Consider the following 23,474-nt stretch of genomic DNA (forward strand, 5'->3'; position numbering starts at 1 on the left):
ATTCACAAAAAATAGCCTACCTGGTTGTTCTGGTCCATGTGCAAGTTATGAAAAGTAAATTCACGTTCTTTTCTGGTTGAAGTATTTTAATGAAATGTAAAGTTTAAATCAAAACCTCTAAGAGTGAGGAAAACATCATGATCGTATTACTCTGAAAATGTGAAAGAAGCTATATTGGTAACTCTCATCTGAAAAGTTACATAGAAAATACTCAGTTCTGTTTGCATGCCTAACCAAGAGGAGCAAGAAGTATTTTCTATGGTTTTACTATATGGAAATAGTACTGTGCTCTGCATTTGAAAGTATTGCTGATGGTCCCCTCAAAAACAAAACATTCTCCCAAAACTATGCTGATGGTCTGGAAAAAAGTCTTGAAGGTTTTATGAAAAGGATATACCTGGTGTGGTTCACTGCACACCTAAATATTTGTCTAACAGAAAAATCTGTATTATCTAAAAGTAATACTTTTTTATACTCTGTAAATAACACACAAGCCGTAACATAAAAACACCAAACAAACCTCAATTTGCTTACTAGCTAATTCAGCTGATGCTAAGACTTGCATAGGAATTTACTGCCTGAAAACTAGCAAAACCTGACCTCTGCCATTCTTTTCTCCAACTAAACCTTAATTTTTTCCCCTCGCCTTTGCTCACTACAGAATGCATCAGATATCTTCTAAAACAAATTTAGAGAGAAATTTTGAACTTTGCCTGTTATATACACCAGGACAAAAAAGACACAACCCTGAGGGCTTTGTTTTGTTAACTGCATAGTAAACCTTTTACAACTACTTTCAACTCATCTTATGAGCACTGGATCTTGTGATCAATTTACAGATGCCAAACAATGAAGCATTTCCAAAACTACTTTTTATTAAGGCTATCTTTTTATTCTCCTGTTGTTTTATCTCCTCATTGCTAGCAGAACGAGCCATATTTTCACGTAACAATGGCAACATCAATTCACAGTCTGACAAGTCCCTAAGACACACATTTTAATTGCTCTCACAAGCTAATAGTTCTCTCTAGAGAACCCCATTTTGCATAAAATTCACGTTTTGTTTCAGTGGTTGGATGAATATACACATATAAGATGATCTTGGGATTTCCAGCAATCTTTGTTTGGAAACAAACAACCTACTGGTTGTCAGTTCAAGCTCATCAAAACTTTCAGACGATGTTTTACAAGTGTATTAAGTGTTTCTTTAATGAACGATTCAAAGTACACAGAACATCTGCATTGCTGAGGGCTGGGATGGTTGCAGCCAGGCCTTTTACTCATTTTCCCCTTCCAGAATGAACCAGCAGACACACTGCGGTTGCACATCCCTCAGTCTTGGTGGAAAGCTTCTAGAGTAACACGGAAAAGAAGAGAGTTTTATTTCACAAAGACAACTGGCAGCACTAAGAGAAAATAAGATTTTGTTTTCTGATTATCTGCAGTAATTACGGAAGCAGTTTGCATTGGTTTCCTATCTCTGACTTGTACCAATTATGGCATGATGCCCAGCACTGCCCTTCCAGCTCTGTACTTACAGGAGCGTAACCTGCATGATGCAAACACATCTAAATTATTCAGCACGTATGGCAGTGGAAGAGAATGGATTTCTCTTAAAAAAAACAATTGACAGCTTTCATATTAAACTGAAGACTTGCATTTTTAATTGCTCCATTTTAATGGAGCTGTTTTACTATTTTGGAAATGTCAAAGACTAGGAGAGCTGATGAATGCAATTGCAAATGAAACCAAAAGTTACCAGAAGCCAAAATGAGATCAAATTATCACAATAGTGTCCTGCTGTACCTCCTCAACACACAGTGTAATTCAGCAGGCACCTATGAGCCTGGCAGAGCACACCGTGAGCCTAGAGGAGCGTAGTGCGTTCTGCACAGGACACTGTTGTTAGATAGCTAAGTGTATTTAATTTTAAAATGTTAGCAAATATACACAGCTGCATTCCATGATTTATCTAATAATACGTGTTAGCATCTAAAACAAACGGTATATTTTGCTATTTGCAAAAATTCAGTTACCCATTTGTGATATTGAGCCTCCATTCCCAAAGTTACTATTCATAGTGATAGAGTATACATTTCAAATTATGAGTAACATAAAATAGTGTTCTACTTTAATTTAAAGGAAGTATCTTTCCATTAAGCGTTTTGACCATCCACATGCCGAAATGCAAGTGCCAATATTCCTCTGAAAGCAACCTTGCTTGCACAAATCTCAGGTACACACATCATCTTCCTTATATATCGGGATGCTACTTACACTAGAACAGCAGGATGAAGATCTACTTAAATATTCTGCTTTATCCTGATACAAACCACAATTTTTACTTTACTGCTATGCCCCTGAGTAAGAAAAAATAAGAGCATTTCATGAAGGATCTTCATCAAAATTGAAGAGGCCTGTTGGCTGTCTTGTCTTGGCATGCACGGGTGAAAGTCTGGGGAGAAAACAATCCCAACAAGGTAGCGCTTTCAGGTATTTTCTTTCCTAAATCTTTCAGTTTGAAAAGTGTATAGATGAGGCTTTTTGAGAGTATATGAGGAATTCTGTTTATGGATAACTATTCCATATAGTTATAACTATATAACAGTTATATAACTACAAAGTTATATAACTACAAAGTTATATAACTACAAAGTAGTTATATAACTATTCTTCTATATAACTATATAACGAAAAGTGACTTTTTTTTTTTTTTTTTAAGTTCCCTTCCACTCTACCTTTCAGTTTCCAAGTCACTGCTGCTCTACCAACTTCTCAGCAGTGGTAAGACTGCTGTAAGATTCAGAATGAGTGGGAGCACTGCCCAGGAAACAACTGATGGCTAATGGCAGCCTATGTTAAGGATCAAGAGCTGAATAGACAGCTCTAATCTAGTAAAGAGTTCTCACTGACTCAAAGCAGAACCTCTCCTAGACTTTCCTATACAGTCACAAAATTGGATTTTGTTTTGCAGAGCTGATCCACCACAGATGTAAGTTAACAGTTTGAGGAATACAGGCTTACTCTCTCAAAAGCATACACGTTTTGTAAAGACTGAACAATTGTTTTGGTATTCTCACCTGAATATCACTTTTACAGTACATATCCCTAACATGTATTTCTTTTAGCTAGCAAGTATGTGCAATCTGACGGTTGTGAGCATCACAGCAAGTGCACTCAAGCAGCTCTTTAGAAGGACTTTGAGACAAAGAAGATATGTAAAAAATCATACTTGAAAGCCCTTGCAAATAATGATTCTGCTTATCCTAACACAAAATACATGTACATCTTTGTTTTCCCAACATTTAAAACAGCAGCACCCAGAAAAACACGTTTTTTCAGAGAATCTCTCAGATGAAACGTATACAGACACCACCATATTAAAGGCAATTGGCAATGCTGAGGATAATTAGCACACAGATCATAAAATACGAGAAATAGACCTCTCCTGCCGAATACCATTGACAGGCACAATGATTAAACCGCACAACAGAAATTGAAGAACCTATTTAGATTGCTACTATAAATGTGATTCATTGCTTGAGAAATCAGAGAATTTCAGGTGGCATAGGTCACAAGCAAACAAATGAGATAACTTACAGAATAGAGCTAGTGCTTTCCTTAGCTAATCAGACTTAAAGCACTGACATCTACTCAGACATATGAGGGAAGTCAGGTTAAACAATTTGGGCAAACAGCATAAACATTTGCTTCTCTAAATGTAACAGAGGACCAACAACAGAAATTTAAGCAAGGAGAACTCTGCTACATCATTTCCTTATTAAATTCAGAGCTAAAAATGACTCATAACTTCTCCCCCTTTCTGGCCATCTTCTGACAAGTGTGTATGCTAGGATTTTGTATCCATAAGACACGATCCCGAGGAGCCAATTATCTCAGATTCTTGGAAAGTAAGTGGAAATCATAAAAGTTTACTAGGTTTGCAAATCACAGCACTTTCATCTCGAGTCTAACAACTCAATTACATGAAGTATAATGAGTTTAACTAGATGCTACTCATTGCTATTTAAGTTCACGTTTCTGTTGTTAGTGTCGCTTCATTTTCTGAGGTTTCTAATTTCCAAAAAAGGTGTAAAAGAAATCACCTCAAGATAGCAAAGCCAAACTTGAATTGGTATATAAAAAAAATTGCTTGTATAGTCACAGAAAAAAGCTCTACGAAACACCGTGCGTTGCTAATAGGTTTTAGTATGTTCATAAAGCATATGATACGATGGTGTATTTGAGGTCTGACTAGCAATTTAAAGAGACGAACTGCAAGGAACATTGCCATGGCAATTGAATATAACAACTATTCATAGGCAGAAAAGAGTTGTAAAGCTCAGTGGCATTTCAGGAGATTGACAGCAAGTTCTCTGCTAAAGGAAAACCTGCAGCAGCACGAAAAGTGCAGGCTGACATGACAACAGCAACCCCTGACTACGAACAGATTCAGTCATGAACATTCCTGCTACAGAGGAAATCACATTTAGTAATGAGTCATTGCAAAGAGACACGGAAGGTTTTAGTAGTATGGGTCAACACAAAGATTGATGAACATAATCCTCGCCTGATTCTCTTCCTTTATGCTACAAACTCGACGGAATAAATAAATAAATAAATGCAAGAAATCACTACAAAATTAGAAAGCTAAGTCCAGAAAATTGTATACTTGTTAGAAGCAAAAAATTAGGTTATGATATGATTGTTCCATAAGCCTTTCTGTATCATCTTCAGTACTAACACTACCACCGGGCCTATCTGAAGCCATTATTTGCTGTTGCAGCAAAAATATTGCACAACAACTGATGCCCTATCACCCACAGACATGATGTTTAGGTTTCAAAAACAGGCCAAGACCTGGCTTAGTGTATATTACAAATGATCCAGCAAAACATACTGTGGAAGGAAAGGCTTACCAATTATATAGGATAATATACGGCACTGTTTAAGGAAAGAAAACGTGCCTTTTGGAGATATTTCATTTGGTGGTGTCTTTAGCAGATATTTTATTCAGTGTTAACTTCAGAGATCTGGGGGTAAACTCTTCAATGACAGAAAAGGATAACACAGCCTAATACACAATCATAATAGGAGAAATAATTGTCAGGCAACCAAGCATTTCAGACCACCACTAAGTCTGCCAAAGGATGGCAAGGAAGATGTATTAAAAACTCATGCAATGTTAGTCAGTAATAAAGACCTGTTCATTATTCTCCTTTCATTTTAAAGGCTAAGCTTTTTGTTAGCATTCAATATTGAGAGTTTTGAGTTAAATAATTCAGCCGTTCTTTAAAATAACATTTATCTTAGAACAGAGCTCGGTCGCTGTCTTTCTCCTTTCTCTGGAAAAACCCCAAGCCCACACAACTGGATGTTATGCCTTGTCCAAAATAAGAGCACAGAGAAGTATCAAACAGAATTAATCCTGAACCAAAAGCCAAAATCATCACAGAGCTCATGAGACAAAAAGATTAGAAAGAAGAGAGTAAATTCTGATACAAGTTTTCCACAAATCCTCAAAGTGTCCTTAAGCCCTCCTAACTGATGGCCCACAAGCCTCTTTTTAGGCTCCTGAAATAATAAAAATTATTCCCTCCATCCTTTTCCCAAGCAAGGTAAAATAACAATAGTTGTAGCCAGCAAGAACATCAGCTGTTAAGAGATTCCTAGCAGAAAAATTAGATAGTCACAGGCAGATAGCTAGCGAGGGTATGATTTACAAGGCAGATAACACAAGTAATTTCACTGATGAGTGGGCACAGGTCTGAGCTAATTCTGCCATCAGAAGATAAGAGGCCATTTTTTGAGATTTCCATTAAAAACACACCGTTTGGCAAAAACAAATGGACAGTGCCAATCCCTGTTTTTAAGGAGCCTTTCAGAAAAAAATGGTCGAAAGCTTCCAGTCTTCCCACAGCAATTCAGAGCCTGTGAATAAGGTGTTTGGCTTCTGCCTGCCAACTAATTCGCTCTTTGTCTGGGGCACAACTACAGGGTGACATACCTGTCCACGAAGTTTCTTGCTGGCCTGTTTCACTCCTCCTAATTAGCACTTAGCTCCGGTCCCTGCTCTGCAAACCTGTTACGTGTAGAGGGATCAGAAAGCTGATCAGATGGAATGGAGCTGACTTAACCATATGGGAGCTACATCAGGAGCATCTTAAATGGAGAGAAAATGATGCGGAGAAAAGGAGCATTAGGGAGAAATGACGTGAAAGGGAAACCATAAAGGAATGTGGATAAAAAGGCTACTGGGTAGAGAGGATGCATGGAAAGGAAACAAAGGATAGGAAAAGAGTACAAAGGGAAGAAGAGAAACAATAGTAAGAAAGCATTGTCTGATATTTGTCTCTCACCGTGGAGTTGTTAGAGAATGGTTGGTATGGCAGGGGTGTGCAGGGTTACTGTGAAGCACACATCACATCAAATCACCTACAGAGCAGTCTTAAATTATCAAACAAAACAAAAACCCTCCATCACTTCCACTGACCATGTTCTTCTCATGATCTGTGAAAGCTTTTAGCTTCTGGAAAGGGGGAAGAAGGGAAGCAGAAAGGAGGGTTCAGTCACTGCCCTTTAATTGTAATCATGAAACTAAAGCACTTAGCACAGCCTGGGTAATACACAGTATAAATAACAACTCAGGTAGCTGGTGAATTAATTAGGGACAATAATGCACAGCTAGCATGATCCTGCAAAACAAATTAAGCTGCACAGACAGGAAACAACCTCCTTACTCCTTAATGGTGTTTCTACAATCACCAGTCACAGTGCAAAACAATTTCTGCTTCAGCAGGAGAAGCTTTCTATTCATAATAAGAGTTTAAACAAAAAAAATGCCAGAAGAAAAACCCTATCATACCTAACAAAAACCATAAATTCGGCAGTTAAACCTTTTCACAAATCCCCTTTCACCAAAGCGTGAACATTTCTCAGAGCCGAACTAATTCCCAGCCACTTTGATGATGAATCTCTTCAAATCCAAAAGAAAAATGAGAAAACCCACAGATTTTACAGGCTGCAGAACTTATTCCTATTCACAAGTAATTTCAGGTATTTTGATGTTTCTTTTATGACATAATTAAACCAAAACTTCAAAGCAACCAAAATATTCCTTCTCCATCCGTTTCTACTTCTGATACCAGTGTTGCCTATAGCTAGTGGAGAATATACCCATATACTCAGGTCTGGATGGCTGTATCTGAGACCAGAGATGAAGAGAAACTTCTCTGACTAAACACAGAAAAAGGCTTCCAAACAGACTGAACTAATGACTTCAACATCCTTTATATTAAATAATGAGTTAACTCCTGCGTTCTCATCTAACTACTAGAAGCATGGAAAGTGTTTTTCCCCACAAATTGTCCTGTCTGTAAATGGTCACATTTCATTCTCTGCTGCTACCTCATCATCCGTTGTGACCTTGCTCCAATTGTTGTTGACTTATGCTTTCTCCTTCCTCAATAAACACAGGAGACTTCAGGAGTTCCCAAAAGATTTTCCATGAACTTCCCTGTTTCTCTTGAAGTCAGCCCCATTTCTGTCTCTACCCCACTCAATAACAGGTACCTTTCTCTGAAACACAATGTAATACATCACACACACAACTGCAACTACAATACAAAAAGAAAAATTATTTCAGGTAGCATTCTCAAGGGATTACTTATGAATCATATTCTGTGGCCTTTGTGTTGTTGCCTATTTGTTCCCTGTTACATAAAACAAAATTTAAAAAAAATCAGCATCAGCTATCTGTATCAACTTCACCCTTTCTAATGAAACAGTTTTAGCACTTATTTCCCAATAGGTGTACAATCATTCCTTTTACACTGAATGTATTACTTATATTTTCTCAACTACACAAACAACTGAGAAAACGGTATACTGCTTCATCGAGGAAAACTGGTTTAATAACAGATGTAATGAACTTTATTTCATAAAACCTGAAATAATGCTGAAATTTGAGCATTAAATTGGGCTAAACAAATATAACCCATATTTTAAAGATGAAAAACCTTTATAAAGCATTTATGCAAGAAAATGAGTTTTTATTGGGTTATAAATTTCTCAGTATGCTAAATCAGAAAATACAAGTTCTAGAAATACAAAACATCAGATATTAATTTCCTGCAACAGCAAAAATTAGAAACACACATTCTGCAGTAATTTCATTTCAAGTAGAAAAGATAATTTCAAATTTAGCTATGGTAAATCTCCATAGCTTAAACTCTAATATTCAGAGAAGTGGTTCTGAGAAGCCTTTACAATTGCTTTAGATTTTAACAATATTATATGAACTAAGTTATCAGGACTTCCTATATATAATTTTCCTTTTCACTAGTAGATTTTCTTTGAATTTGAAATAGCTATATATATATAAAAAAAAAAAGTACATGGTCTAGTTAATCATTTGTTTTGTGGCTAGCTGATGTAGAACTTGCAATAAAGATCAGAGGTTAATGTTATTCCCAGATGAGAGTGTCATTACCCTTACTAAGATCTGCAACATAGGAAGTATGCCAGAAAATGTTTTAGCTGGAAAACTAAATACAATTTCTTTGTATTTAGTAACTTTAAGTAACTTTAAGGGTAGAATTATCTGTCAAATTTGAAATCAAATACAATTCCTAATCTTGCAAGGTAAGAAAAAAAATCAACGTTGGATGATGTTACAGTCACAACCCACCAACCTACAATACATGTTGCAGTGCGTCATTGTACCCAAATCAGTAGTAGTGCTAGTAGGCTAAAAGAGGCCCATTACTGAATTCCTCTAAAGCCAGTTTCCCTACCTGAGAATTACATATTTACATTATTATTTTCTAGTCTGCAGAAATGTGGTGACTCCCCCCCCCCCCCGCAGTCACATACCTTTATATTGGCTCAAGTACATACCATAGAATCGTTACGGTTGGAAAAGACCTCCAAGATCATCTGGTCCAAACTTCAACCTACCACCAATATCACCCACTAAACCATGTCCCTAAGCACAAGGTCGAGCCTTTCTTTGAACACCCCCAGGGACGGTGACCCCATCACCTCCCTAGTCTACTCTTTGTAAGAAGAAATATCTCCTAATTTCCAACCTGAACCTCCCCTGGCACAACTTGAGGCCATTCCCTCTCACCCTATCATGTTTTAATTGCACTAAAAAAACAACATACGTCATAAATGTTACTAAAATTTTAAATGTGTGAAATATCCTTGGAAAGGAAAATAATGCAAGAATGGTGAGTCTTTCTATCATTGATTTGAGAACTCATGCAGTCAGAAAAAAGTCCTTCTTTATCATACTACAATCATCATATTATGAACAAGAAATCCACAAGATGACTCCTAAAAATTATTTCCACAAATAAATCCACAGTCGCATATACTACATCTGCGATTGCAATTACCTGAATTTAAGTAGTCCAAGGAACTGCAAAAATCTGAACTAAATTCAAGAAGTCATCCCAACCAAAACAATGATTAGGTAGTAGATAAGAGGATGAGATGGGAGTGAGGGTGAGAATTTCCTTTGGGGCTGTAGGGAGAAAAATCAATTATTACACTACTTACTCCTGTAGGCTGAAATATCAGTCCATCCACTTCATGGCTAACTTCTCTAGCAAAACTTCCTTCCAGGAGCTGCAGAAGAGAAGAAAAAAATACATTTTTTTTTTTCCCCATAGAGAAACATGTCACTCACAAGATCTTATATCAAAGTGGATCATTTCAGGGCATTGTCCAAAATTCTCCTTTGGCATACTGCTTAACTGGGGAATAACCCATTACCACTGATACAATACTGTAAAACCAACCACCTGAATCAACACAGACCTAGCATTTTACAGTCAGAAAGACTCTAAATTTCATACGGAGGTGAACACATCCATCAAGATGCATTTGCCATAGAAAAAAACATCTCCCTAAAGAAACTAATGAAACCAGCTAGTCGAGAGTTATGAAAACGGATCATATACTTCCATGTCAAATTACGACCTGCCAAAGGAAAAGCGAATAACTAGTGAGAACCACAACTGACAAGTAACAGCAAAAAATGGGACAATTGCCAAAATACCTCCTTACTAATTTCAGTTTGTTTTACTGCAGAGATGAAGAAACTGTCAAAGTTCTAGGCTGATAAACTCTGACATGTAAGGCACCACGTGGTCACAAAACATAGCAAATGCATCTGAAAATCACAGGCAGTTTTTAAAGCAACGTTTTAGCCTAGGTTGTTAGCTTTCTGCCACTTCCTTTGTACAGTCCAATTTCAGTCAAAGAGCCACTGCCTAAATTATTCAAATGAAGTATCAACCTCTGCCCTCAGTAAAGGGCAAAAATATGAAAGAAGTCTAGAATTAACATTTGTGTGTTACTGCAGGTTGAACAAGTCAAAGCAGTGCAGCTAAACACTTAATAAATCAAAAGCTTGATGGGCACATATTTTAAACAGTACTTAAAATAAAAATATAAAGTATAATAATTTATAAAAAAAGTCTATACAAGCTAATTCTTCTGGGGATAACTTTCAAGGTTACGGTGCAGTTCCAAAATCTACTAGCCAATGGGAAATCTGTAATAAGAATACATTTGATATTTACAAAGACATATGGGAAAGATTTCATTAAATTCAAGCACCAAAAAAACCCTCTCTCCAAAGTAGGAAAAAAAAAAAAGACTAAAAATAAAATACAAATTTCGAGTTATCTATGACTATCCTTTTAATAGGTACATTTCTAGCTAGCTTCTTCCCAGGCTCTAACCAAACCAGCAAGCAAAAACCCTTATAACTTCTTAGAAGAACTATTTGAGGAGATGGCTATTTCAGCATTGGAGCTTACATAAACTTCATCATTTAGTCCTTCCCAAAATACAACTTAAGAATAGAGAAACAATCTTTTAATCTGGAGTTTACCACTCTTTAAGGTAAAACACGGAGTTATTATCAAGCACTCCTTCACCTGTAGCTCTCTCCACTCTGTTCTAACCGAGGTTATAGAGAATTAAAGCATTACTACAAAATCCATAAATGGGAGGAAAAAAAAAAAGCTATTTCAAAAAATATCTATATTTAACATTTCAAAAATACCTTCTGGTATTCCTTTTTATTCCCAGCCCTACAAGAATTACAAAATGTGAGGGATTCCTTCTCATCAACTTGACATCCAGTTTCAGATTTCCTAGAGACTTGAACTCATTCCCTCATTTTGGAGTTCCACGGTCATCCTATTAAGACATCTCTCCTCAAGTGTCAATTATGCATCAAAGACAAAAGGATTTTAAAGCCAGAACAGATAATTAAATGTCTTTGTGCTCCCGGTTATTCTGGGTTCATTCTCATTAGGTCGATTACAAGTACTTCAATTATAACATTCTAGAAAAAAAAATTACTAGAAAAGATTGGAAGGAAGGGAATGGAAATTGTATCGGAGCTTCTTCCCACATACTTTTTCTTCAGAATTAAACTATTTAGAGCTCGTCTGTGAAGAGCAGAATATACATCTATTGAATACTGCAGAAAGTTTGAAATGACAGGAGAATGAGCAGAAAAGGAACGTTTGACACATAAGCAAATATTTTTGACACCAGGAACGTAATTGATGTAAGGTTTTTAGGTTTATGAACTTAAAATGCAGATAACACGGTTTATCTTTTAAAAAATGATGTTCAATTTTCCACACACGTTAAAATTTCTAATTAAGTTGAACAGTCTTTTTAATCGGCACCATGATAAATGGCACACCTGCCTGGCTGGGATGACTGCCAGGGATCAGATAAAATGCAATGCATCTCAATGTCATTTCATAAAAGATGGGTAAATGATGCGTGCAAGCCAATTCTTCTGCCCTGTAGCCTCATGGCATGTATTTCCACCTGTGAAACCCTTTGTTCACTTCTCACAGCTTCTGTAGGTATAGATATATATGAAGCATATATTCTTGCTACAGTTTGCTATTTAAAATCTTCCAATTCTCATTTTTTAATTTTAAAGTGTTTGTATATCTAATAATAGGCACCTGATAAACAGAAGAGTATAATCACATGAAACGACTGGAGCTGCACGAGGAAAAGGATTTCTCCTTGCTTTTGAGCCACAGAGGTCAGGAGCAGCCATACGTCACCAACAGCAGCACCTGTGACAACCTGTGATAACCTGTGACACTGATTTTGCTAAAACACTCCATCAGTCAGCAACGTTTCTGGAGTGGCTAATTGAAGGATCGCGCTTTAGAGATCTCTCCATAATTAACAATAAAGAAATCATTTGGCTCCTCCAGCAGGAAGAGGAAGAAAATTGGGTGCGTACAGATTCCACATAACCCTGGTAGCTTTTAGTCAGTGTTGCTGTAATTCTGAGGCTGACGCTTCTTATTCACCTAGTGAAACCGTTGGGGATACAGAAACAAACGACTTTGCATTTTGTAACACAAGACAAATGTATGTCCATTTGCCTTGCTTTTTCAATCTCAGACCTGCTACACGCTTCATTCAGCTTTCAGTCAAGCTACAGCAGTTCTGCATGCACCTGTCCTGAAGCAGTTTTTCAGAGCCATCTCCACATTGGTGCTCATCTACCTGTTCAGGCTGGGAAAGGGAACAAACCTTATTCAAGAACGTTAGATCCATAACCAAACCAGCAATTGAATTGTCAGCTAACCAGAATTTGAAGTGCCTTCAGACACAAGCATCCTGTCATGCCCAACTTCACAGAGCCAACATCTTAACTGAGGCAAGTTGCAGCCCAACTTCAAGGAGGATCACTTCATCTCATGATTACAGCCTTCAGCACGGGACTACAAAATAATTGGCACATCCTGAGAGCTGTCAGGTTCTGCAGACGTGGGTTCATAAATAGTAAATCCCTGTACAGATGCTGCAGACTTTTTTTCAAAGATATTATACAGTCTCTGGGAAATATTCCGTTGTTACCAGCACTAATAACTACCTTATCTGAGAGGAAACAATTACCATGGCTCTTTCCTTGCATTACTCTGAAAGAGATGGACTGTTCCGCTTATAAACCAGGATATTATTTCTGGTTTATTTTACATTAATTTGTTTCATCTTGTTTGCCAGCTTCTCTATTTTTCGGAATTACCTGCTCTTTTTTCAATAACAATTGCCTCACTAGCCCTCAATAGTCTCAGTTTAGTGCACCCCCTTTCACGAGGCCTTGATTTTCCAAGCTTAACGTAAAAATTAATTGCTGCCCGATGTATCGAAGACATCCCAGGAAGTTTTACATCCAAGTTGGGAGGCACAAATGTTTCCAAATGTACAGGGTTTTAAAAGCATTCAATAAAACATATAAATGTATGTGAATTAATTATTCATATAATGAATGTTTGCTCTTTTTTTGTTTGCTAACTAACAAGATAAAGAAATTTCATCTCTATTATTATGTATGGAAGTCTCTGAAGAAAGGATCTCTGAACAAGAAATCCAGTTAAAGATTTGTGTAACAAAACCACTGTTTCAATTACAAAGCCTTGATGAATTTAACTTAAACAAAAAAATGAAAAACCTGCTTAACTAAACAATTTTGCATAAAAAAAAGGATGAAAATCCGGATTCTTCCTTGTTAAGGGTTAAAGAAAAATACATCAAGAAGAAATCCTGGCTTTGAATGACACCTGAAATTCTATGGCATGTGTTATATGTCAAGTTCAGTTTAAGTTAAAATTACACACAAATAGTTACTCAGATTCATTCCCACAAATGACGATTCCCACAAATAAATCAATAAAACTAACTAGCAGTGATGGGGCCATCGTTCAAACTATTTACATTATAAACTCCAGCTTTCTAACATCACATTTTGAAAAGGAAGCCTCCTGAAAAAGAATTAAATGGGTTTGTTGGTGGGGTATAAGCTTCCTTTAAGATGATACTCAGTACCTGAAAAATACCTGAAATACTTATGAAAAATACCTAATATATGGTGGTACCTGAAAATACCACCAACTGCAGCTTCAGAGCAGATAAGCAAAATTTTCCCTGTAAGCTAAGTGTCAGAAGCATTATTTTATTTTTTTATTTTAAATCAGAGATAGTACCAAGAATTAAACAAGTGAAAAAGCATCCAATATACACTGGGAGGGGGAAGCTCCATATATTTATGATAAAACCCTTAAATTTTACACACAGAAGGAAAAAATGTTGTCTATCTCATATTTTACGAGAATTAGATTCCAAAATGAAATGTCAAGAGAAGTTTGGATTTTGCTTCTTTGATAAAGCAGATTCTTACTGGCACTGAAATTTCTATAAAAATATGGCAATGCTTTTAAACTAGTATTTAGTGACTCAGGAGAATGCACAGCCTTGAGAATTTACAGGAGCAAAAACCTTCTGAAAAATGGAGAAAAAAAAAAAATCACAAAGTGAAGCCACTCAGACTTATCTATTTTCCATACTTGGGATACCACTCCCCTCACCTAGCTCTAACATCTGAATAAAACAGCTGACCCAAACAAAACCGGTGCAAATTAACAGGTTTTTGGGGGAAGGATCAAAGACCAAAGGCAGTTCTACTCCTTCCTTCCCTCCCTGCCCTATCCGTGCCATAGCCCAGATGACCAGTTTGGATCTACTTTCAGTCAGCTAGGAGGAGGGGATGAAACCCCATCCTCTCATGCCTATTAAAGTTACTCTTCAAATGATATGCTCAAGTCCCAGGTAATCTTTTGGAAAACTGTCCAGTCCCAAGCTGCAGATAGCATGCAGTGATTGAGAGCCATGATCTTTGTTGAGTTGCTCCTATGGACTACTGAGTCTACAATTGAAAAATTAATGCCTCTTTCTCATCAATTTTTTCTTGCTTTAAATTTTCTTCCTTGTTCCTCTACAGGTACTTAGGCAGTGACCAAGTCAAATAGAATCGTAGCATCATTAAGGTTGGAAAAGACCTCCAAGATCCCCTGGTCCAACCATCCCCCTACCACCACTGCCACCCACTGAACCACGTCCCTAAGCACCAGGTCCAGCCTTTCCTTGAACACCCCCAGGGACAGTGATGCTTCCAAGCAACTGTGAAGGTCCTGAAAACACGGCCTATGATGCCCAAAGTGAGACTTGACACACGGCTGCACAAGGAAATATTTTTTGCTCACATCCAGTCACTCTAAGAGCTGTAAGTAGAATTTCCATGCGAACATTTATTTCCCACTTGCTAACATCAGTAATCCGTGCCTCGTTCATTCGATTTCATGCTTTCCTTTAAATCACCTTAAAAAAACAAACGTTAAGTAGGTTTTTAATCAGTTTAACATGACCCGGTTTGTTCTGCATCGTTCTCATTACACAGCCAAACCATGATACGCTCCTTACAGTCAGAACAGTATTTAATATGTTAATTGAAGTGTATTTTATAGCAGGGTAAAGCCCAATTTCTCGATTATTCATTGTATTTGGCTATACTTATCTTAGAAATTTTGATTTGTTAGGAAACCAAAGAGAAATGCAAGAAAGGAAATGCAGCCTGTTAACTCAAAGTAGAGTCACAAAACCATACTTTATTCTTACATTAATATGTAAAAAAAATAATGAACCTATAAACTATTTCTTGGTCCATGCTATTATTCTTAAATATGCAGAAAGACAGAGTAGGATCACAAAATGTAGACATTAAAAGTTTAAGTCCCTGAGAAAGCATTATCGGAGGAAATTTGATATGCTCACCAAAAAGCAACAAATATTGAAGAATAGGTGAAAAATGGTTTTAGTAAACCAGTGAAACGATCTACATTGCCTTAACTGCGTAAGGAACTGAAGTATGAACTTTGCGGTTGCTCATTACTTAAAATGAAATTTCATGCTCTTTGGCTGTATAATACAAACCGCATGAAAATCCTTCAAGAAATTATACTTAAAGCTCAAATCCTAGGTCTCACACAGCCATCCTCTCAAGATGTTAATTCAAGATATAAACAGAGGAAAGCTGTAAATGTTATTTTGTCTCTATAGAAGTGTGAGGGTTGAAAGCACTTTACGTTAACCAGTAACTCAGTACTAAACAGGAAGAATAAAAGTAAACTCCAAGGGCTCATCCATTTAACAAAATCACTGCAGTTTTGAAGTGTATTCTGTGGCAATAGCTCAAATATATTGTGATGAAAATTATACCAAATGACTGTCTGAAGAACCATGGGAATTTTCTCATTTTTTAAGATTAAAAAATAAATACTTTTTATAAAATACTATTTTACGAAGAGCCTTTCAGTTTGTTAATTTAGTAGAAGCTCCAAAACCAAGCCTACTGCAAGACTAAAAGACTAAAAATAACCTCTTTGCCAAGTTAATCATACAGAACATTTTGGCTCAAAAGACATTAAAAACACCTAATTACTGCAATGGATTTGTTCCCTATAAGAATGAAAGGGGATAATGGGAGCAATGTGAGACTGATGTTCACTAATATGATCAAGAGACTAATTATTATCCATGAATCATTTGTAGCATTCAAAACTTGATTAATGTCAGGTCAAGTTTAACATGTGATAGGTTTTATTAGTAATGCTCGGCTATCCCACAGCTTGTCAGTTTAAGTGAGTGCCATCTGTTCCAGGCAGGAGTAGCCAAGAGTCCAAACAAAAGCAGAGTGGATACGACTGGTCACCGAAGGACATTTCAAGAGGTCCGTAAGGGAGCTGCGCTGGTGATTTTGAACACTAGGCCAGAATCCAGCACAAAAAAACACCTGCTCAAGATAGGACATTTGTTGCCCAGAAAGCAAGCACATAGGGCAAGCTTTCATCATTTTCAAGTTTGACCAAAGGAGTGTTAGTACTACTGGCTCTAGCCTCACAGTATGATCACACTCCAGTACGAACAATTCTGTTGCAAGAGGAGAAAAAAATCTGTTGCAAGAATTGATGCATCATCTACAGTCCTTCATCACCCTTAGGAGTGTTTTCTTGTACGGAATACAGTACTTTACCCTTTAGAACATCAGTCATGGTATTCAAGGGCATGTGGCCCGAACTAATGGCTCGTGCAGCAAAATAATGCTAGAAGATAATGAAACTGAAATCCATATTCCATGAGAAAATACTTACTGACAGTGCTGGGCTTGTTGTAATCACAGGTACCTACAAGATACAGATAACTACAAGAAATCTTTTTGCAACAGGCTCGCTTCCTTTGGTTTCCCAGCCCTCTGTGGGTGTCCAGCTTCACCAGCAGCCACCTCTCCCAGGCACAGCCCATTCCCAGCTCTTGCTGCATGACAGGAGCTGCCCTGCTACTGTAAGAGCTCACCTGGTCGCTGCACTGAACCCTCAGCAGCTCTGTACTAATACCAGCAGGAGCAGCAAGGCTGAAGTAACATGAAGAGGCAACGGGCAGGTGCATGCACAGAGAGGAAGGAGACTGACCTCATTCCATCTGGGTTTACTCTCCTCTGCTCTAAACCTAGACATTCAGCAGCAATGCAGAAAGAAATATTTATTTACCTCACAGCTACAACAGCCCCTTCAGATGTAATGTAAGCATGCTCTCATCCAGACAGCAGATGAAGCTGAAAGACTGAAGATTCAAGGCTGCCACTAACACGATTTTTGTTCTGTACTTCAGCTCCATGCTTTAGCTCTGTTTTGTGGCTAAGGGCAGGACGTGCAGGGCTCCCACTGATTCCTTGATGCCTTCACATCGAAGCCAAACCCTCTGAAGATTCGGTGCTTGTAGGCCACAGAACATAAATAACGCTGTAATTCAAAGAACCACAGCGACAGCTTCTTCCTTCACCATTTGCCCCTATAATTTTGCAGACAAGGATGCAACCAACAGTACCTACATTCTTTGTTTCTTCTGAAAAAACAGACCAAAAAAAAAAACCCCACAAGTATTCCACAGACTGGCTGCTGCTGGTTTCACAAAGGATTGTTACAGGCTGCTTCTTTCAGAGGACTTAAAAGCCAGAGAACCCATATACCTTATCCGAAGCCTGCTTCATCTTCTCTAGCCCCCCCTCTACGAAATGTAAAGACAAGCATTTTCCAGATGTAAGATTAGCTGCAAGTTACTGCAGCCTGTGATGGGATGCAACCTCTGACATGGAGAAGGTGAACCCACCACACTGTTGAGTTCATTAACCAGTCCCAAAGGAAAAAAAAATGCTGTAGTGAACGACAATAAAACATACATGGGGGTGGGGAGGGAGAAGGGAAAGGGAAGGAAGGAGGAAACATGCTTGCTGGTTGTATTTTTTAATCTGGTTTTGGTTTTACAGCTACTTTATTAACTGCATTCTCTACAGCTGCTACTAACACTGGCTGTATGCTGTGCTCCTTCTTATTTGCACAGGGAAACTCTAAAAAAAAAAAAAAAAGAAGTAGAGAGCAGACCACAAGAGTGCCACTGAGCTACCACCAGTTTGCTGCTTTTGAGTGAGCAAATCCAAAGGTCACGCACCTAATATATTCAAAACAATACCCAAGAATAACACAAGCGCTGTGTGTGCTAATGCTTAATTTGACAGCACATCTGCATTACTGAATTCAAAATAAGCATTAGGCATTTCTCCCTGTCAATCTCTTCTCAGAAGCACAATTGAGAAATTGACATCAATTAACTAAGATGTTTCCAAATGCTTCTTTCAAATAAGAGAAATAGGCTGCTACGAGAAAGTTTAATTGACTTTTGTGATAGCTTCAAAATGGGATAAACACTTTCAAGGCTAGGAAGGAATGCTGCTGCCGAACAGCAATGGTCTTTCAAGCATATTTTACCTGATGAAATAAAGCGGTGTATACTGCACAGCTTATCCATTTAATTTATTGTGCTCTTTCCAGTTCTCTGTTTCAACCTGCAAAGCAATTCAGTTCCTTCTTTTAGGGATTAGGACTTGGTCCACAACACCTTCCCCCACCCAGTGATGATGGTGAGGGGTGTCAACACACCCTGCGTACCTGGGAGAGCACAGCTGCCTGACACTGGCGTCCTGCTGGGGCTGGAAGAGGTTTCACAGGTGCCGTTAGCAAATTCTTAGAGCTATTTACACGATGTACGTGTGTACAGATGAACATATGTGCAACCAAACGTAGACATGGCAGAGAATCTGTAGTCTGCCTTACCCTATGCCTTCAGCTGAGCAAGGGTCTCCCCACCCACTATAGCTAAGAAGCTCCTCAGTACTCGTTTTGATCAAATTCAGCTTCTGTCAAAAGCTCTTCTGATGTCAAAGGAACAAGTGACATTGGATTGAGTGCAAGGCCTTACAAATGTGGCCAAGTACATTTTAATTTGTTCTCTAAATGATCTTCAAACATCATAAAACTGATAAGGTTTATTTGTTATCCAGCCCCTGTGTAAACTGCCATAATATAATCCGATCTCTGCTTATCGAGAACTTGGACAGACCCGTTTTAATTAAATCAGATAATTAAGGATGATGTTTTATTATGCATTCCCACTAAGACTCATGAACAAAGCCAAATTTGTATACACAATAATTCAATTAACTATAAAATGGATATTCATGAATACAAAGTCTTTCGTACATTTACTGTTGCGATGCCTGCTTCAAAGTGGGCCAGTGTATTCCACGGGGCCCCAGCGCGATGGCTGTAACACAAACATTAAGATTTAACATTATATTCTGGATATTTAAAAACATCTGATTCTTCGGCTATGCAATGGCACTTGAGGGCTTAATTTGCTACAAAGTTGAATTAAAATTTGCCATGTTATGGCCATAACAGTAAAATGCTCCAATTTTAATATTTCTGAATTAAAAAGATTAATTTTGCACAGGAATTTTTTTTTTTTTTGCAGCACTGGGCATAAAACAAGAAAAGGAAGAGCTAGCAGGGATGCCTTGCAACCTCGCATCCTAACAAACTGCTTTAAATTTCACCCCCCACCTTTACCATTTTCTTTGTGCCTTTATTCATTTTATCCAAATTAAGCGCACGTCTCCGGCAAACCCTTCCAACAGGAGCAGGCTGACGGCTTCCCTACGGAGCATATTGCCAGGAGGCAGCTCGGGAAAGTGACAGGCTGTGAAGTGCTACAGCGGACAATATTAAACAGTTGCCCCTCAATTAATGAGTGGAGTGACCCACTCAGTCACCACAGCTGAGTCCTCTGGCTAATTCAGAGGACAGCAGATATCCCAATTCCGTTCTCCATTCCGGGATACCAACTAGTAATTAGCTCTGAACAGATTTGCATTTTCCCAGTTTTGGTCATAAATCACAAAACTGAAAAAACAGAAGTCAGTCAGACATCTATAGGCATTTCTCCTACAGCTGTATGACTTCCATTGCCCAAAACATGTACTGTTCATTGTGCACCAAATACAATGCTTCATCCATATGCTCTTATTTTTCTGCTAGTTTCAGTGTTTTCTTTCCCACACTAAAGTTTCAAGAGTCGAATTTAATTACATATTCCACATCTGCATTGCTGTATATTAATTTAACTTGTACCACTAGCATGGCCCACTAGTTAAGAAAATAGCCCTTCAGGAAAATACTGAAGAGTGTTTGTTTTAACTTCACTAGGTCATTTCCCAAAAAAAACGTAACTGATGTGTGAATGATTTCTTAAACCAAAAGCAAAAAAACGGTTTCCTTTTTTCTCAAACCAAAATTATGCTGTGCTGAAATATTATCGTTGACCTTCAACATCACAAATAATAATAATCAAAAGCAAGTAGCCTAATCCTCTTTTGTTAACTCTAGGAAATGAACACAGATTCTTGGTCATGAATGGATCTCCTCAAGGGCTCCATCAGAGCAAGGAGGCTAAGAGTTAGCCACAGACAATTTTTTTTTTTTTTGTAGCATGACTTAAAACCTCTTGGTGTAAACCTGGAAGACCTGGCTCTTGACACCGTTACACTTCCAGCTTGTGTTCCTTGAGCAAAGAAATCAAAGTTGATTTCACTTATCTGCTATGCCAGGCTTTGGGCAGCACACAAGACCTTCACAGTGAAGCCTTTCCCTCACCTGGGCCCTCCACACAGTTTTGTGGGGACTAAGTAGGTTTTCAAGGGGAGATACAGCCCATGAGCTGCTTTATGAACCTGATATCTGATACTACAAGAAAAAAAAGCCCACCCAGTTCCAGCCCCCTGCCATGGGCAGGGACACCTCCCACCAGCCCAGGCTGCCCAAAGCCCCATCCAGCCTGGCCCTGAGCACCTCCAGGGATGGGGCATCCACAGCTCCTCTGGGCAGCCTGTGCCAGGGCCTCACCACCCTCAGTGAAGAATTTCTTCCTAATATCTAATCTAAACCTACCCTTTTTTAGTTTAAGACCATTACCCCTTCTCCTATCATTATCTACATGAGTAAAGAGTCCCTCTCCATCCTTAAAACTTCCTTAATGTAAAGATTCAATATATAGCACATTTCTATTTGATATCACCAGAGGTAGTCTAAACCAGATAAGAAGAGTTTAGGAATTGTTTGATACTGAGAACAGACCATGAAGTCCATCTTGATCACAGAAGTAAGATTCGTAGATTTTGACCACCTGAGCTATGCCTGACAATGGAATAAATACTTCCACTGAAATTTCCAAACAGTGACAAAGAGGTGGTAGCATTTAATCACAAAAGCATGGCTCCCACTGACATAAAAACACCTCTCAGGAAGATGTCTGAGAAAAAAAAGAAAAAAAAAAAAAAAGAGGGAAAAAAAGCATTAAAAAGTTTTACAGGATCACAGTGCAAATGACAAAGTACTTTTATGCAGGCCCAGTGGAGAGGAAACCAAGGACAGATCTAGAATGATACTGAAAGAAGAGAAAGAAGTATATTCCTTGCTTTAACGGGTATGTAGTTTTGAGATGAAAACTAACTATTTAATAATTCTCTCAGACTTAGAAATATCTGATAATGCACTGACAGCTGGAGCAGGTTAAGGAAGAAGGCCCAAGCACTGGTGACAAAACCCCAACCTGACGGGCTATGCAATGGAGAAAAGCGCCCCTTCTCTGCACTGCAGACAGCAAAGGAACACCCGGAGGCAGCTGGAAACCTCACCACTCCTGGCCTACAGCATCCCTGCTTACCCTCATGCTCCTACAGCCAGAAATTACTCTCACTGAGCAGGACCCATCGTCACCCCAGGGCTGCAGCTGGCTGCATGAAACAGCTCCAGTTTAAGCGCTGAATTTTAAGTGGTAGCAATCTATATCCAGCTCAAGAGCCACAGTTCGGTTGTTTACTGCACATTAAAATTTACAAAGCTCCCACTTGGTCTGGTTTGTTGTCCTTACCTTTAAAACTCAGGATAGATCCTTTTGAGAAGTCAGTCTGAAGGACTACACGCTGGGATACAGGACAGCTGCCAGCTGAAGATTTTGCATCCTAAAATAAATGAGGCAGCATCCTTCCAGCTTCTCATTCACCAGTGGTTTACTAGGCTTATTGGGTCGACCATTACGTGTATTTACATGAAGAAAAGCACTGGGATGATTTGAGTGAGAACAGCCACCAGCACAAAAACCTCTGGGAGTGGAGTGAGGCACTGCTGCTCTTACATTTGACTTCTGATTTTCATGGTGGAATGGGGCTAAGTGAGGTAGAAACGTACAGAGTAAAGAAATAAAAGCAAATAGAAACAAAATGGTAGAGGTGGAGATGGGTTAGGGGATAATTAAAAGGAGGTGAGATGGTAACCAGGCCAAAAACCTGGAACCTAACAGATGGAGCAAGGGCTATGGTGTAGGCCGGACACCGCCAAGTGACTGCCAGCTCTGGGTGAGGAAATGCAGGATTGGAAGGTGAGCCGATTAAGCTACTCCTTAAGGCATAGAAAACAAAAACAAAAGCAGAGGAAACAAGTCTTCTTGGCACAAAAACCCCTCCAGATGGTACCATGCTCTCTCCACCTAGATACGGGATTCAAAATGCCCAATAAATACACAGATTATTTGACACTTCTGCTGCTGCCATTCCTACCACTGATTTTTTTCAGCTTCTATCCCATTTCTGCAAACCTTCACCATTTTTTTTTGTCCACAGGCTACTTGGTGACACCAGACGGGGCTCTGAGGTCGTTCACAGTCAGTTCTGAGCTAGCAGCTCTCTAGTCAGGCAGAAGTGAGTTACATCCACGTATCCTGCCTTTTTCAGGCCCTCATCTGATTGACTTTTACCACACAAATAGTGGATATTGCTGTCTCACTTGCAAAAACACGTCACTCCAACATCAGCAAGTCGTGTACTCCTATAATCTTCATCATCAAAGCGGTGCATAGCCTCTTAGCTTTCCAAAGCATACCACCTCAACGGTGGCTGTGGTTTTTTATTGGTACAACTTTTTTAAACAGTCTGTTTCCTAACCACAACAAAGGCAGTTTCCCCCAGAATAAAAATGAAAATCCAAAATGTCAAAAAACAAAAAAAACCCACAGCACAAAACCTTAACATAAACAAAACAAAATTAAATGAACAAAAACCCAGGAAAAGCAGGGGTACAGAGTCTGTCAGTTCACAGATTTGACTGAAAACTTTCAAGAAGACCCTAGAC

At 38.5% G+C, this 23,474-nt stretch overlaps 1 protein-coding gene across 2 annotated transcripts in view; it reads right to left on the reverse strand.

The window, feature by feature from the left end:
- Positions 1-23,474, reverse strand: part of RNGTT (RNA guanylyltransferase and 5'-phosphatase) — a 180,700-nt gene that overhangs the window by 78,487 nt on the left and 78,739 nt on the right. For both annotated transcript variants that reach the window (XM_084514322.1, XM_084514323.1), the window contains exon 12: positions 9,565-9,633. In XM_084514322.1, the coding sequence (XP_084370448.1) occupies positions 9,565-9,633 (69 nt within the window). The remainder of the gene's footprint in view (positions 1-9,564; positions 9,634-23,474) is intronic.

This window comes from Aythya ferina, assembly GCF_964211825.1.
Source record: "Aythya ferina genome assembly, chromosome: 3".
Classification (NCBI taxonomy): Eukaryota; Metazoa; Chordata; class Aves; order Anseriformes; family Anatidae; genus Aythya; species Aythya ferina.